The sequence below is a fragment of the Delphinapterus leucas genome, chromosome 7 (genome assembly GCF_059928025.1).
Source record: "Delphinapterus leucas isolate spDelLeu-1000000601 "Yukka" chromosome 7, BTC_Dleu_Yukka2, whole genome shotgun sequence".
Lineage (NCBI taxonomy): Eukaryota > Metazoa > Chordata > Mammalia > Artiodactyla > Monodontidae > Delphinapterus > Delphinapterus leucas.
The window spans coordinates 71815232-71830627 of NC_143135.1; the positions used below are offsets into that span (position 1 = coordinate 71815232).

General features: G+C 43.3%; 1 protein-coding gene across 1 annotated transcript in view; it reads right to left on the reverse strand.

Annotated features, from left to right (window-relative positions):
* MAML2 (mastermind like transcriptional coactivator 2) overlaps positions 1-11868 on the reverse strand; it is a 360942-nt gene extending 349074 nt beyond the window's left edge. The window contains exon 1 of the mRNA XM_022562095.3: positions 10068-11868. Within this exon, the coding sequence (XP_022417803.1) occupies positions 10068-10580 (513 nt within the window). The 5' untranslated portion in view covers positions 10581-11868. The remainder of the gene's footprint in view (positions 1-10067) is intronic.
* Between the last annotated feature and the right edge of the window lie 3528 nt (positions 11869-15396).

Sequence of the window (15396 nt, forward strand, 5' to 3'; positions counted from 1 at the left end):
GCCCATTCTCAGAAGTAGCACAATGCCATTTCTGTCATACACTTTTGATTAAAACAAGTCGCAAGGCTACTCAAGGTTCACTGGGGAGAAATAGCATTCACTTTTCAATGGAAGGAGTGGTAAAGTCACATTACAAAGGGGCATGTGGGATGGAAGGAATCATTGTGATCATTTAAAAAACAACTTACTCCAATAAAGATGTTTAAAAAAAATAAAATTAAATTAAAAAAATATAAAACAGCTTACCATAGGCTCTAAACTCCATGCTCCTTCTACTATCAAAATTAATATAAATACTACATTGTCCTTAACTGTTCTTTTTATAGATTTATTAAAAAGGACTACTTTTTATAACTTGGAATAGATGTCAGAAAACTTGGGTTCTAGTTCTACCCCTACTGCTATGGGAACTTGGAGTGTTTGCTTTTAAATGGGGTTTAATTTTTTCACCTATGAGAAACAGGTTTGATCTGTTTTCTCTCTAAGGGCTCATGAGACTGTATAAATTGATAGAATAGTGCCTATTTTGAGAACAATATGAACTAGCCCTCTTAGGGGATGGGCAGGATGGAGATGAGAAGGTTAGAAATGAGATGGCTTCTATTTTGCCACATACTCCCTCTTTCATTGCTGTGGGTTTGGAATTTGGGGGGCAGTGAGCAGAGGAAACTCCTTCCTACGGGTGGTTGAAATCTTCCATGATCTGGGTGTTGCTCTGATCTTTTCCATTTAATACATTATAAGACAGCATGGGTCCTCCTGCATTACACCAAAAACAAGAGTACAAGTCCTTGCTCTAAGTTAGGGCTTCTAAACGCGGTTAGACAAAACATTCACATGCAACACACACTCACACCAGCGAAGCAGACAGTGGAGGTGAGAAAGCTCCTGAGCTAGCCTCTTCCTGAGGGAGCTGAGAGCTCTCTTGGAAAGATACTGTTGCCTAGTCTTTGGAAGATCAGGTTCCCAAGGAGAAAACTAATGTTTAATTTAGCACAAAGACAGCTCAGAATCTCTCGCCGGGGGAATGAGCCTGCAAACAGATGCACATGCAAAGAATCTAAGCGAGAAAAGGAAGCTCTCGTTGGTGCAATGGCTACAGGACTTGGGTGCAAACTTTCCTGATCTATCGCCTCTGCCCCGTGTTTCTGTCAGAAGGACCACTGCTCTTTCCTGTTTACCCTTATGTCTGTACTTTGCTCTTTTTCAACACCTCTGTGAAACAACCAAATGGGATAATACCACCAGCTCATAGGTTTTGCTGTCTGAAATTACATGGTGTAGTGTGGCAATCAAATGTGCAAGCCTTTGCCGGTTTAGCAAGTATGGGCCTACTTACGTGAACAACAACGAAAAATTAGTTTCTCAGCTGCTCAGCCAGAGAATGTTTTTATTTTTACATAACTTAGACTCCAGAGACCTCCAGAAATGAGCAGTGCACACCAGAGTGTGGCAATCGTCATTCCAAAGACACAGTACAGTACACATTGTATTCGATTAAGCCACTTCTTTGCACCCTGGTTACCATGACTCTAAGAGATTATACTGTGTATCCAACAAACCCCTGGTAAGTTATTAGCAGTTGAAGGAAACTTTGGCCTTAAGTAAATTTTCTGGGGGGGGAAAAAAAAAAAGAAAAAGACATGTAATTAACTTTCTGTTCAAATCCTTCAGAACTACCTGAAAAGAAGCCTGTTGTACAGTGAGGAATTCAAGGTGTTGGGCTTCATGTGGGTGAGAGTTATTTGTGTGCTGGAAAGCTGAACCACATTTCTGACAAGAGAGAACTTTTAAAACGACAATGTTAATGATTCTATATTAACATAGGAACCAGCCGTGACTCCAGAAGCAAGAACACTGTTAAAAACAATATAAAACAAAACAAACCCAACACGAGTTTGATTCTACATTTCCTCAGAATATTATCCTTCAAGAGGAGGAGGGGAATGTAAGTTTAAATGATGGGGAATAAAGAAACTACCAAAAACGTTTTGACTACATTCTTTGCTCTGAGTTAGAACCAAGAAATCCGTCCTTATCCAAATATCATCCACCAAGAACAAGATTATGCTCATTCTAATCCTGTCACTTTTTCGTAGAAACACTGTGCTTTTGATTAAGAATTATCCTCACAGAAACTTGCTTTGAAGCCTTGGCAGCATTTTCTTCTTGTTTCTTACGGAAAGTCACACTTGAGGAGGTACTGAGCAAAGAAGAGGTTCCAAGCTAAGACCCACATCAAGGCTTGAAATTTTCAACATGCTCCAGGTCGGGGTTGGGAAGAGGCCAAATTCGTGCCGCCTGTTTGTGTGAGGTTGCAGTGAGAGAACTGATTCCCTGGCAACTTGAGCAAGGGACCTGGCTTTCAAAAGCATACATTTGAATCTCCACAGCAGGGAACTGCTAACTCTTTGTGACTCTGTGACCAGATTCACTTAAGAATTACTCGTCAGTATGAATTAATAATTTAGTTAAATTGGTAAATTTGGACTATTCCATTCTAATCATTCCAAATTCTCAATAGACAGTCTAAATTTCTCATTTACCCACGCAGTCCACACTACACACTCCCTGGGCAACTAAATGGAAACCCAGCCTTTATTCAAGAAGAAGTAAGGAGTCAAATAAACACTCACTCTAGTCAAGTTCTAAATTAGGAGTCCTAGAATCCCAGGAATGGAAGAGATATTAATTGATCCTGTTCTGAAGAAGGATACTATTCAACCCATTTCATAGAAATGTAAACCCATCCCAGACGGCATCTCCATAGTAAACTATTTAGGGATAGTATGGATATACTGGGTAATATGGTATACTTCACTAACCATTTTAAATAAATATAAAGAGAAAAACCATCCCTTGCATAAAATATCCCTGACATCCTTTTGGGGATAGAATCCTGAGCTGGGAAAACCACAAATCTGACTTGACTATGTCGCTTCTCACATTAACAATAACAACATCTAAAATGTATTGAGCCTCTTCTAGGTGGCAGAAAGTAGTTAGTTATATCACTATCATTCCATTTTACAGGTGAGAAAACTGAGGCTGGAGAGTTTAATTAAATGAACCAAGAAGACACAGCTAGTAAGTTGTAGAGCTGTGATTTGAAACCAGGTAGTCTCACCCTAACCCCAGGTTCTTAAGTGCTACGATGTCTTGCCACCTCAAGCTGACTTTAACACTTCTGTTTCCAACCACACCCCCACCCCTTTCAGACTGTAAATTCCAAGACGACAGAGGCTATATCAAATCGCTCATCATGGATACATTCATTCTCTTGGCATAGAATAGCTGCGCAATGATTCTTTATTGACTTCATGGATAATTTCCCCAAACTCGAAAAAGCACCCATGTCCACAATCTTGATATGAAATTTTAGAACTTTTGCTAAAACCATTAAGACCCACAGAGACCACAGTGCCTGTCAAATACTATTTGCCCATTTCTTGGCCATTCCTTTGGCAATTTGCTTGTGGTAGGGCCCGACTCTCTAGTCTTCTTCAAGCCTTGTGGAGAATATATAAACCTCCCTCTTCATCCCCTCTCCAAGGAAAAAGAACAGCTTTCATTCTTTCACACCTGTCCCTTAGATATGTATAGGAAAGGGTCAGAGCTAGGATCCAAAGATGGAGAGCCGCTCCAGCTATGGTCAATATCCCAGCATCCTGCCTCGAATCAGGGAGGGAAGGAGTTGTTGACTTTTTCCCTCAGCCGTCTACACCATAGGAGCCTTCCCTGTGCCCTGTGAACATGGACCAAATAGGGGAAACCGGTATCTGACTGACCTTAGGGCTAGTAAAAGATATGTAACCCACCTGTAATTAAAAAGCAAGGAAGAAAGCAAGTAAATCTCAAAGACTATCTGGGCTCACAGCTTCTCATAAATTTCTGCTTATGATTTTTTTTGTTTTGTTTTAATGAAAAGACCTTTTCCAAGTTAATAAACTCATTTGTTGGGAAGATCAGTTTAACATCAAGAGAACCCACTTTTACCCACGGGGGAAAGTCTTATTTGCACTGGAAGGCCTAGCCAGCCCAAGAAGAGAGGTGTAGTTGGTTCTGCTTCTTTTAGTTTCTCTTCTGCGTCTAGCGACTGTGCTTTTAAAACCATCTCCTTTCAATGCCAAAGGCCATGTCACGCTGTATATAACTCATAGTGAATGGGAGAAGTGTGTAAATAGCAAGGCATTAAGCAGCTCAAGGGACTTGAAGATAGGTAATACAGAACACTTAGGCAGTGAGCAATGAGAAGAGGCTGCTGGAGGGGAAATGTAATACTTGTCTTCAAGTATATGAAGGATTATTATTGCTTCACAGACGCTGACTCCTCTGAGCCTGCCTCGCTCGACCATTTCCCAGGGCTTCTGATACACTCTTGCCAGAGCTCCGGACCCTCCAGGAGGTGGATCGGCCTCACGTGTTCCCCTCACTGCTCACACGCGACCACAGTGTCAGCCAGGCTCCACTCTCTGTTCCCAAACACCCAATGGATATACTGGCACCACATTGGCACCCAGCAGCCCCACCCCTCATTCCACCTTCTCTCTTGCTCCTCCCAGGCCTGCTGGGGACCCACATTGTCCATAAAGTGCTGCCTGGCCTGGGTTTGACTTTCTCTCCTACCAACTACTAACAGCACTCATGTTTGAGTACCCGCTACGTGTCAGGCACTATACTGACCGTTACGCTAAAGAATATTAGCTTTACTTTACAGATGAAGATACTGATTCCCAAAAAGAAAATTATCTCCCCAAGCTCATACAGCTGTAGGTGTGAGGGAGGGATCAAACACGGGTCAAACTCGAAAATCTATGCATAAAATTCTTCCATTTACTAAATCTCTAAGCCTCAGTTTCCTTATCTGTAAAATAGCCAAATATTGCTTACTCATCTCTCTCTCTCTCTCTCTCTTTTTTTTTAAGCATCACATAAAATATACAATAAAAGTGCCTTGACATTCTAGGGCTCAAGAAATATTTATTCCTCTCTCCCTCTGATTTTCTATATCAGTTTTGGTCCATTCTACCTAGTTAAGTACTTTTACTGTGTCCATGTGGTCTTGATTGACGACTAGCCTGTAAGTAAGAAGGGACTAAGTCTTTAGCTGTATTTCTCTATTCTCACACAGAACCTGTTAAAGTATAAGGGAAATTATCATGAAAATGCAGAAGAAAGAATTTAGAATTGTTTTCATTAAACATGATCCTACCTATGATCATATAAAAGGGACTGGATTAAAGTACAAGGAAGTAGTAGAAGCCACTCGGAATGGTTTAGCTGCCATGCATAGCAGAACTGGATGATTTTTTTTCAAATTTCCTTCTAAGCTTTCTGAGGTTAAATAGCAGTGCTAAAAACAAACGCACACAACAACAATAAAAACAAAAACAGCTAATCAAGGCCACTCTTTCAGCCATATTTGTTATGCCTAAGAACATTTGGACACCCATGTTTGTCTTGGTACTTAACAAAAGGTTTACTGGCAGAGGGGAGCCATACCGCACTAAACTTTAAGGTTGAGAAAAATTTGATAAGCATCACCTAGCAAAGACATTATTTCAAAGAAAGCAGATGCCTTCTATAAATAAACATTGACCTAAACAAGCAAGACACCTTGGGTGACATACTAACATTACTTGGCTATCAAAACAAGCTTTCTACCCATTTTTGATAAAGGAGTGTACCAACTTCTCTCTCCACTTGAACTCTTTTGCCTTTGTGAGATCTTACAATTATATTTACTGGAAAGAAGTAGTAGGAAGGTTCTGGATAGATAAGAACTCCCCCTTTATTACTCTGTTCTGGAAAACAGAACAAAAATAGGTCAGTTTTTAAGGAAATGATGGCTGCACATATAAACAATGTAAACACTCCTATCACTGTCCCACAGGGGATATTTACCACATGGACAGCTGCAGACACCCAGCGCTGGCCAATGAATTGTTTCTGTTTTCAGCCCCACGCCCACCCTACAGCCCTCAAATTTTGAACTGTCAATTGGAAACTTGATTATTATCAGTTAAAAATAACCAGGGGACTCTGGCAATGATTTAACTTGTTTGACTTTCTTAAGCTAACAATTAACATTTTAGACTATTGTTGACAAAATAGTTAACTTTCCTATGTCATTTGTGCAAACTACTTTTCTAATATTTCTGACACAAGCCGGGGGACACACCTTTCCAAAGCTGCTCAGGTCTGTGCAGGGGCCTGTAAAAGACCCTAAACACTTTCACACCATTGCACATTTTCACTAGGATTTCCGGGGACCTTCGGGAACGCTTAAGTGCTCTGATAGCTCAGTCTTATCTTGACAGCACTGAATTTGAAATACCAGCCCCTCTATTTACAATAAAAGCTATTTCACCATTTAAAACAGACAACTGAAAGCTTAAGTACACTTTTAATCCCTGGAAAAACTGGTATTATGATTTGTTGTCTAGTAGTTTATTATTAGTAATACTAGTAATAATGCCTTGCATTTCTGCAGTGCTTAATTTTTTTCCAAAGTCTATTCAGAAACACACATTCATCGGCTTTCTCAACGAGCTAGGGCAGCATTATTGTTCTGTTTTACACATGACTGCTAAGTAACTTGTCCTAGGTCACCCAGCTTGTTAGTGATCACGCAGGCACAGACCCCGAGGATGCAGTCTCCTTGTCTGATCTATTTTCTTTCCTCCACACTATATTAGAGAAAAGATAATCTCTGAAGCCAAAGATGACTTAGAATCACTTATCTATCCAGCCTAGCAACAGAGTCTAAAGCAACAGAAAAAGAGCTTGTCTCAGGCAAAAGGGAAAGATTAATAATGCACCACGGAAGCTCTAAACCTTTCTGTTCCATGGACCAGCAATTATTCAGTTTCACAGTTCATTCAAAGATTCAAACATACTTCACCAGAAAATGATTTAGTGCCTAAAGCCTGCTCCAAGTGGTCAGAAATGCAGATCTGCTTAAACCCTTACAATCCAGGCCCTCTTTAAAGGCCCTGTTCCTGCAATCTCTGCAGTAATGGGGCTTCCCCTGAACTTGCACTTGAGTTAAATGAAGAAACTGGCTGAGTAAGGGCTGCAGAATTAGGCCCTCAATGTGGACAGAATTAGAACCAGCTTGGAGGTTTATTTCTTGCATTGTTCTTGAAACTCAGGCTATTGAAAATCTTAGACATTATATATTTCTTGTAGTATCACACCCCTCAAAGACAACACTATCCCACAGAACAGAAGTTCTCTTTCCACCCTCATTCAGATATTACTGACTATATACGAGGCATTGTACTAGCAGGTATGCAGGACACAGGGCTTTCATCTGAGGACACCGTGCATATTCGACTTTAGATGATCAATATTCTCTCCTTTTCTCCAAAGGACATTTATGGCCACTTAGGGCATACGAATTAACTATTAAAGGGATACCTTCAACACACCCAGACAGAAAATAATCTAGTTATGGACACAGTATTAAGAAAGAATTCTCACACCCATTCTGCGCAAAGGCCCCTTTAAATGGATGGCGTTTCTGAAAATAAGAGGATCCTGAGCGAAGTGAGACCTGCAGATTTAACAGGCTTAGTGAATCACTCCCAAATGCCCAGGCCTCCCTTCAGACACAATGTTATCAGGTTAATACAGTACTTGCATCACCATCTCTGAGTACCCTGCTGAGTAACAAAGCGCCAAACTTAGAAGCTAAAATGGAGAAGGGAATTTCCAATAACCAAAACGGGGGGGGTGGATCAACCCTTGCAATGGCACAGGTTTGCAGTGAAAAGCCACCATCAGAAATAAACTGGACTTTTTACTCCTAACTCACAATGCACCTCTCATCAATCTTCTCGGCACTCGGGGAGGGAGCTCCTCTAAGGGGATGTTTTAGGAGATGGCTGGTAGTTAGGGCAGAGAAAGCAGATTCCCTTTCAGAACAGGAGTGAAGGAGCAGCCACCTTTGCCTTTCGCAGCAGTTAAGCCTCCAGTCGGGAAAGGCCAGACATGGTACTCTCACTTCCTCCCAGCATGGATATTGCTATCGCCGTAAAGTTACAATAACCACTGAAGTTGGTTTCAATTCGCATACCCAAGCCCCCAAGAAAAAGAGGCAGCCTCATCTTCCTTCCAAGTGGGAGAAAAGCAAAAGCCAAAAGAACGAGGCCATAAGCAGACACCTTCCTTGCAGCGGCTGGGATGTGAAGGCCACATCCCATCTTGGCACCCAGGACAGAGATCTGTCTTCTCCACTGAGAAGGGCTGGGCGCCTGGTTCCCTGTATCACCCCCCGAAACACTTACCAGGAGACTGTGAAGCACACAAGGCGGTATTATTGGGAGACTTGCAGACAGATTATAAATTTACTGGGGACAATCAGGGCATTTAGATGCTTTTGGCTGCAGACGCCAGTGACACACACACTCACATACAAACCTCATTCTTCTCTCCATTTGAGTGATTCTTTACCCGCCCCGCCCCCCTTTACCTCAACATGTCTCTTTCCCGAAACAAACTCTCATTGCTGTCCTAGGGAATTCCAGGGAGAGGTGGGGATAGAGCAGGTGGAAGGGAGAGGAAATTAGGCCTTGAAGCACTAATATAACCCCACAGGCTAATCGTATCCAAGGATAAAACAACAAACATTGGGCAGTTTAACTGTTAGCAGTTATCTTTCGTCTGGAGTTGGCGCCAGGAAGTTGCAGTTCTAGGCATCTCAAGCAAAACGTGTGGTGGAATAGAACAGCACCAATACAGCCCCCAGACTTTCTGGAAACTTCAACCATCACAGACCCAGGCCAGGGATAAGGAGGACCCACAGAGAAGCATCCTAGGGGCCTGGCTGGAGGATGTCCTCTCCCTAGAGCTCCTTCTCAAGTTCCCTCGGAGAAGGAGTTCAACCCAGTGCCTTCCTCTCGTTTGGGCTTTTTGAGGACGTTTCAGCTTGCATGGCCATTTCCTGTTGCTGACTTTCATTAGGGCTGGCTTGGGCAAACTGGAGCTGTGCTGTGAGCGGACACAGGACTTCCGAATCCCCACAGAACTCAGAAATGGAGGAAGCTTGCAGGGCTGCAGGGCTGCAGGGCTGCAGGGCAGGGCTCCACCTTCTACCCTGAGGTTACGGGCCCAGCAGCTTTGGGGGGAAAGCCAGCACACGGCAGGCAGTCACCTGACCTGGACTAGCACCAAGAACCAATGAGTCAAGGGCTACCTGCTCTGGGGTGAGGTGTGTCTATACCTCTGAGGAGGAACTTCCAGCCAGAAGCCTAATCACAACTTTCAGGTTGGATGTCCTGTCACCAGGAATGGCTGAAGACAAGGCACTTTCTAGGATGACAGCATGGAAACAGCCCCTTTGCGCCTGCCCATTTTAGTGAAGGCTGTAAGTGGGCAGTATCTGATTATAGTGCCTGTGGCAAGAAGCTAGATGGGGACAGTGGGGGAATCTGTAAGAAATCAGGGAGCAGGTCTTGTAAAAACACTCCCTCACCAGTCTCTGGGCTATTTCCCCAAGTTTTTGTTTTTGAGTGAGGGAACGCTCAGGGAAGTTGCTCTGCTAGAGATTACCACTTATGTTCTCCTGACCCAAGGAGAAGGGGCCACTTCAAAGAGGGAAGGGGAAATAGGACAAGAAGGAAAAGGCTTGGCTAAAGGTCATCTGGACTGCTAAACAAATGCTTTCAGGCTAAGCATGGCTTGCTGGGCCTAATCAGTGCTGGCTCGCCAAAGCAGGAGGCTTCCTGAGACAAGACCTTCCTCAATGGCTCAGATCTTGCCGCTCGTAGCCAATTCTTCTGCAAGCTCTGGACCCCAGAGCAAACTCTGGAAAACTCAAGTTGCTTACCACTTAAGGAATACTCTACAGGTGGAGGAAAACCCATGAATGAACACCAGCAGAACTTGACGAGTAAGGGTTTAGTAACACCTCACAAACATGACACCCAATAGCCTTTGAGGTAGTCAGGTGGCATCTTGGCCCTTTGCACTGCCGTCCACTCTACATCAGGCAGAGGCCAGCTCTACCCTCGCCAAAGTCCACACGACCACAGCCAGAATCAGGAGAAAACCAGGTGCCTTACCGCAATCAGGGCCGAGTTCCTCTGGTCCGCCGGGGTTGAAGCCGGTGGCTGCTGCTCCCCGTCGATCCCACCACTGCCACCATTATTGCTACTGCTCAGCAGGTGCTGCTGGTGGTGATGGTGATAGTCTGGTGGGGGCGGTGGGGCCGCTGTCGCTGCCGCTTGGGAGGCTGTAGGAGGGGCAGCAGGTGGCGGGGGAGGGGCTGTAGTGGTGGCAGCAGTGGCAGTGGCCTTGGTGTGTTTGCCAGCCTTCCTCGCCCCCTGGCCGTGCTGTACGAGGCTCAGGAGCTGCAAGGTGCTCTCTCTTTCCCGGTCTGAGCTCTCGGCCCTACCCCGTTCGTAGCGTCCTTCACAGCTCAGGTGGTGCTGGCGGCAGACGGCGATCCGTGCCCGAAGGCGCTCCACGATGGCACTGTGCACTCTCGGGGTGACCGAGCCCCCTCCAAGGAGCCCCGCCCCAGGGGCCCCCCCTAACCCTCCTGTGGGGGCCTGCGGGGGCGCTGTGTCCCCCATCTTACTGGACACAATGATTGCTGCCTTTGGGATGGTGAGGTGGAAGGAGGCTATGGCTGGTTAGTGCAGGCAAATCTGCTGTTGACAATGTGCGCTCAGTGTTCAGGGCCACATGAATAGAGGTCTTCAGAGGTTGGGGGGAGTAGTGGAGAAGGTATGGGGGAGGGGAGGGAGTAAAAGAGGGTGAGGAGAAAGAATAGAAGCCAATCACAGAGCGTAAGTTGGAAACAAACCCTGATCAACTTAACTCTAATTGCATTTGACAGCTCTGGAGAAGTTGGACAGTTAGTGGGGTTTTTCTCCCCCCACCAAGCTGACAAGAGCCACTAGGTACTTTGTAAACACACGATCGATCTGGGGGTAAGAGCAAGAATTCAGGGATTGTCAAGTGAGAGACAGGAACAGACAGCAAAGGGAATTGTGAGAGGTATTAATACAGAGCTGGACTCCCCCTCACCTAGTTGTTTTGGAAGATTCTTTATGGGGATGTTTCTGCAGAGAAACCCATTTCTACCATGGTCTCTGTAACCCACGGCCTTTACTTTTCCTCAGGTTAAAAATAAAAAAAAAAAAGTGCTGTTTCAGAAGCTTTTTGAAGTCAATGTTCAAAACGTACAAAAATCAAGAGATACTGTCCTTTGGCTTTTAATTTTTTCCTCCCTTTCCTTTTGCTCCGGTGTTTTCTCCCCTTTGGGGGACTGCAGGATGTGATCCTCTCCCCAAAGAACGGGAGGCAGCTTTTCAATTGTTAATACCAGTAACTGGACTTTTGGACCATGCTTTTTTCTTCGGCTAATCCAATCACCAGTAAAATCCTCATTCCCTCTAAGGTTTCCCAGCCTTAAATGAAAGCAGTCTGAAGTCACTAGCCACTGAGAGAGATCCTTCAACACATTTTTTTCTTTCCCGCTTACGTTCCTAGTCTTCACCCCCGGCTCGATCCTAATACAGTTATCAAGAGAGACAAACTCCTCCGAGAGTAATTTACAAACGATGGTCAAACTTACAAACTTCCAGCAAATTGCACCGAGTCATGTCCAGCCACTTTTCTGTCCACTTTTGTACATTCCATCCCCGGCCAGTGGATCTGAGGGTCTGGACTCGCAATAAGCAATGTGGTTCTATCTCTTGGATTGCTCCGCTTTTGAGATGGAAAAGAAAGTAGCTGGTCTTTTCCTTTCTCTTTCCCGTCTGTTGTTCGCCGCTGGGCTGACACTGGCTCCGCAGCCCGGAGTCACGGCGATACACAGGCTTTCATTGTGCTCCGATAGGAGAGGGAGAGAAAGAGAGAGAGTGAGACAGAGGGAGAAAGAGAGAGCCAGCGAGCTGCTGGGGGGGGGGGGGGGGGCGGAGGGCGGGGGGAGCGCTCGCCCGAGGCTCCCTGGTGGAAGGCGGGTGCCACTGCACAGGCGAGCAAGGCGGCCGGCGCCGGGGAAAGGGGAACACAGAGGGCCTCCCAGCGGCTGAAGAGGTGAATCCCAAAGCCTGCGCATCTCGGCGGCGGCGCGCGCAGCTCGGCCTCCGCCTCGGCTCCGGGGCGGGGGAAAAGGCTGGGGAAATTCCCCAACCTCTAGTCGGCTACTTCACCAGCCTGAAATGTTGAAGAAATTCCCGGCCAGGGGATGTATTTTCCCTTCCAGACCTCCGTTACGCCCCCCTGAGGATGTCATTTTCATTTTTCAATATGTTGTCCGTGACACCCCAGAGCACCCTAGCGAGAGCTGGGTGAGCACGGAGGAGATGTTCAAGAGTGTCACAGGGAGATGTAGGGTGTGTGCGCGTTGCGGGAGGGGGGAGGAGGGAGAGGAGAAGAAATCACATCATTAGCTCCTAAAGGACAGGCCGGTGTCTATCTACCTGCCCGCCTGCGCCTGCTTTGTACGTCTCTGGATAAGTCAATCTGGGTGATCATAAGCATATCAGTAAGAATAACTAAAATAGTTTACCATGATGAAATTACCAATACCAGTTCCAGAAAGGAAAAAAAAATTTTTCTTTGAAAATACAAGATTGCCTATGACAAACCTAATGCAAGATCTGGGGTCTCCATAGCTGTCTGATTTACATATACAATGAGGAAATTCATTATGTAGCAGTCGAGTTTCAAGAAGTTTACTAACACAAACCAAATAGATCTCTGACACAGACTGTTGTCCCCTCACCTTCAGATAATCCTACCTTTAAGACCTCAAAGTGTATATTGGATTCTGCTTATTATTATCAATTATGGAGAATAAATTAAGGTGAGCGCAAGATTGGTATAGTCAGGTCCATAAATATTCTGTGTATCCTAACTTGGAAGTCGTTTGGATTTGAGGTCTCAAGCAATGGGGCTTTGTTAATTTAAACCAACTCCGGCATCTCAGTAACATGGTGCTGCTTCAAACTGAGCTGTGGATAGAAGTGAATGGGTAAGATCAATGCAAACATTTTAACTCTGGATTTATCTACAATTTAGTTCTCGATAGGCTGGCCTACATTAGTTCATTTTATTTTCACAAATTCTGGAATGCTACTTTGGAATTTGGGACAAGTGCATTCTGATGGAATATAACGTTTTCACTTCTCGTTGGAACATACTTCTTTCTGTCCCTTCCAAGGCTAAGTTCCTCACCACTCATGGAGAAAGGCAGAAATATATCTTTGTTAGGTATGCAAATTTGTACGCAGAACTCTCTCATGAGGTGTCATTAAAAAGTGAAGGAGTTTTGATCATTTTATATTTGATTTTTAAAAAGGTGTATTCATTAGACATTATCTTCTTTCTATTACTACCGGAACTTTATATTCAGCAATCATACTTGATGAAAGAGAAAAAATTCAATATTTAAATTAAAATTTACTGTTCACTCTACAGTCCTGCAGTAACACGGGTTTTGATGAATAACAGAGTTTTTGGTCAAATCCGCTATTCCTAAATGACATAAACTTTGAATTCTAAGCTAGGCAAGGACATACCTTAAAAACTTGTCAAACAACAATTTAATACATTTTCATACTATATTCTAGTGTTGTAGGACACTCCTTTACATTGTCTTTTGTACAAATTTACCCTTTACAGCCATTTAATTTCAAGCTGACATCATCATCCACAACCTCATTTCCATTCACATCAGTTACTGTTTATTTACAGTCACTGTTTCAGGCACAGCACTTCACATATATCTCCTTTAATCCACCAGCTATCCTGAGGGAGAGGTATTATTAACCCCATTTATAAATGAGGAAACTGAGGCTTACTGAAATTAAACTACTTAAGCTAACTAGGAAGTAACACATCAGGACTCAAACTCAAGGCTGATTTCAAACCTATATTCTCTTAACCACTGGACTTGCTGCCTCAGTATCAAGTGTGAAAAGAGTTACAGGGAAACCAGACTATACCCAAAATAGCTCAAGGGCTGCAATTACACCTCAATCAACACGCTGGAGTCTAAGCAAGTCCTATAATACCTCCAAGAAATGAGTAGTGAATAGAATTACTCATCTGAGTATGAGAGCAGACAAGTGAGAAAGTATGGTCAATTACATACAGCTGCCAATAAAATAAACATTTCTTTTTTTCCTTGTCTTTCCCTTTTATGGAACTGTTCCCTCTTTTATATCTCTAAAGCTTCTGTAATAGCTCTATGGATTTTTTTAAAGCATTAGTTCCTTTTTATTTGTCCATCTGTGTTCCTCATCATCCCTACTATCCATAGCTACTTAACACAAAGAATTTAACACTATAGTAATAAATGCCCAGACCTAAAAAGTTCATAGACATGTGAGATTTATGTTTACAAACTATTTTTTGTGTTATATAGAATCAATGATATCAATGATGATGATGATAAAATAATACAGTATGTCATAATACCTGCAAAAGTTAATTCTAATTTTTCAACATTTCTATTTTCTTCTAGACTACTTGCTTTTGGCCCCATGATCCATGCTAATTCTCATTTCCTGACAGCCTGTCTCTTTGCCATTCTTTTGGTGTTATCATGTACATAAAAGCCTCTTGTACTCTCCAAACACCTACTGAAGAAGCTTGCCCGGTTGCAGTGACCTTAGACATCAGCAAAGCTACCTATTAGCATTCCCTGACCAACAGTCAGAATGCTGTTCTAATAGGAAAAATGCTTCAAGCCAACACGATGCCTGATCTAGGAACTGGGTCAGCTGCCATCATAAGTCCCTAAAATCATTAGTGCTTTCATTTTTACAAATTAAATGCATGCTATTTAAAAGAATAAATTAATTTTTACAACTTTCAGTTGGAACTCTCACTATTCAGCTGGCTCAAGCTTGTCTGTAGTGTCACATACAAAGAAGTGATGCTTCCCGGGTCATCAGAGATACTTTAGAGATCATTCCCTTGCTTTTCTTGGACTTCTTTTTTAACAAATCATTCATGATCCCTCACCCTTCCCACTTGACTATCACTTTTCCTCTAAACTCTGCCTTGCATCTTTTTGGACACTCACTTCAACTTTCAACTGTGGCTTCGTATAGTTAAGGATTATTTCCATATGACAGAAAAATAAGAATAATAGAGATATGTGACTGAAATTTCTATTTCACTTTTAAAAAGGTATGCACTCCTCACATGAAACATCAGCATCAGTATTCTCACAACTTTGTAAGCTCTTTCTCCCTGTTTTGTTTACAATCATAATAGGGATAATTTTGGAAAATTAATTGCAGAAAATATTAAGTAATCTCTATGTAAGGACTTAATAAAATGCAATTTTTAATGTATGCAGTTTGTAATGAAGTCCATTCCATGAACCACATAACAGATGAAGCTAGGTTCAACCAACACTTCAAGTAA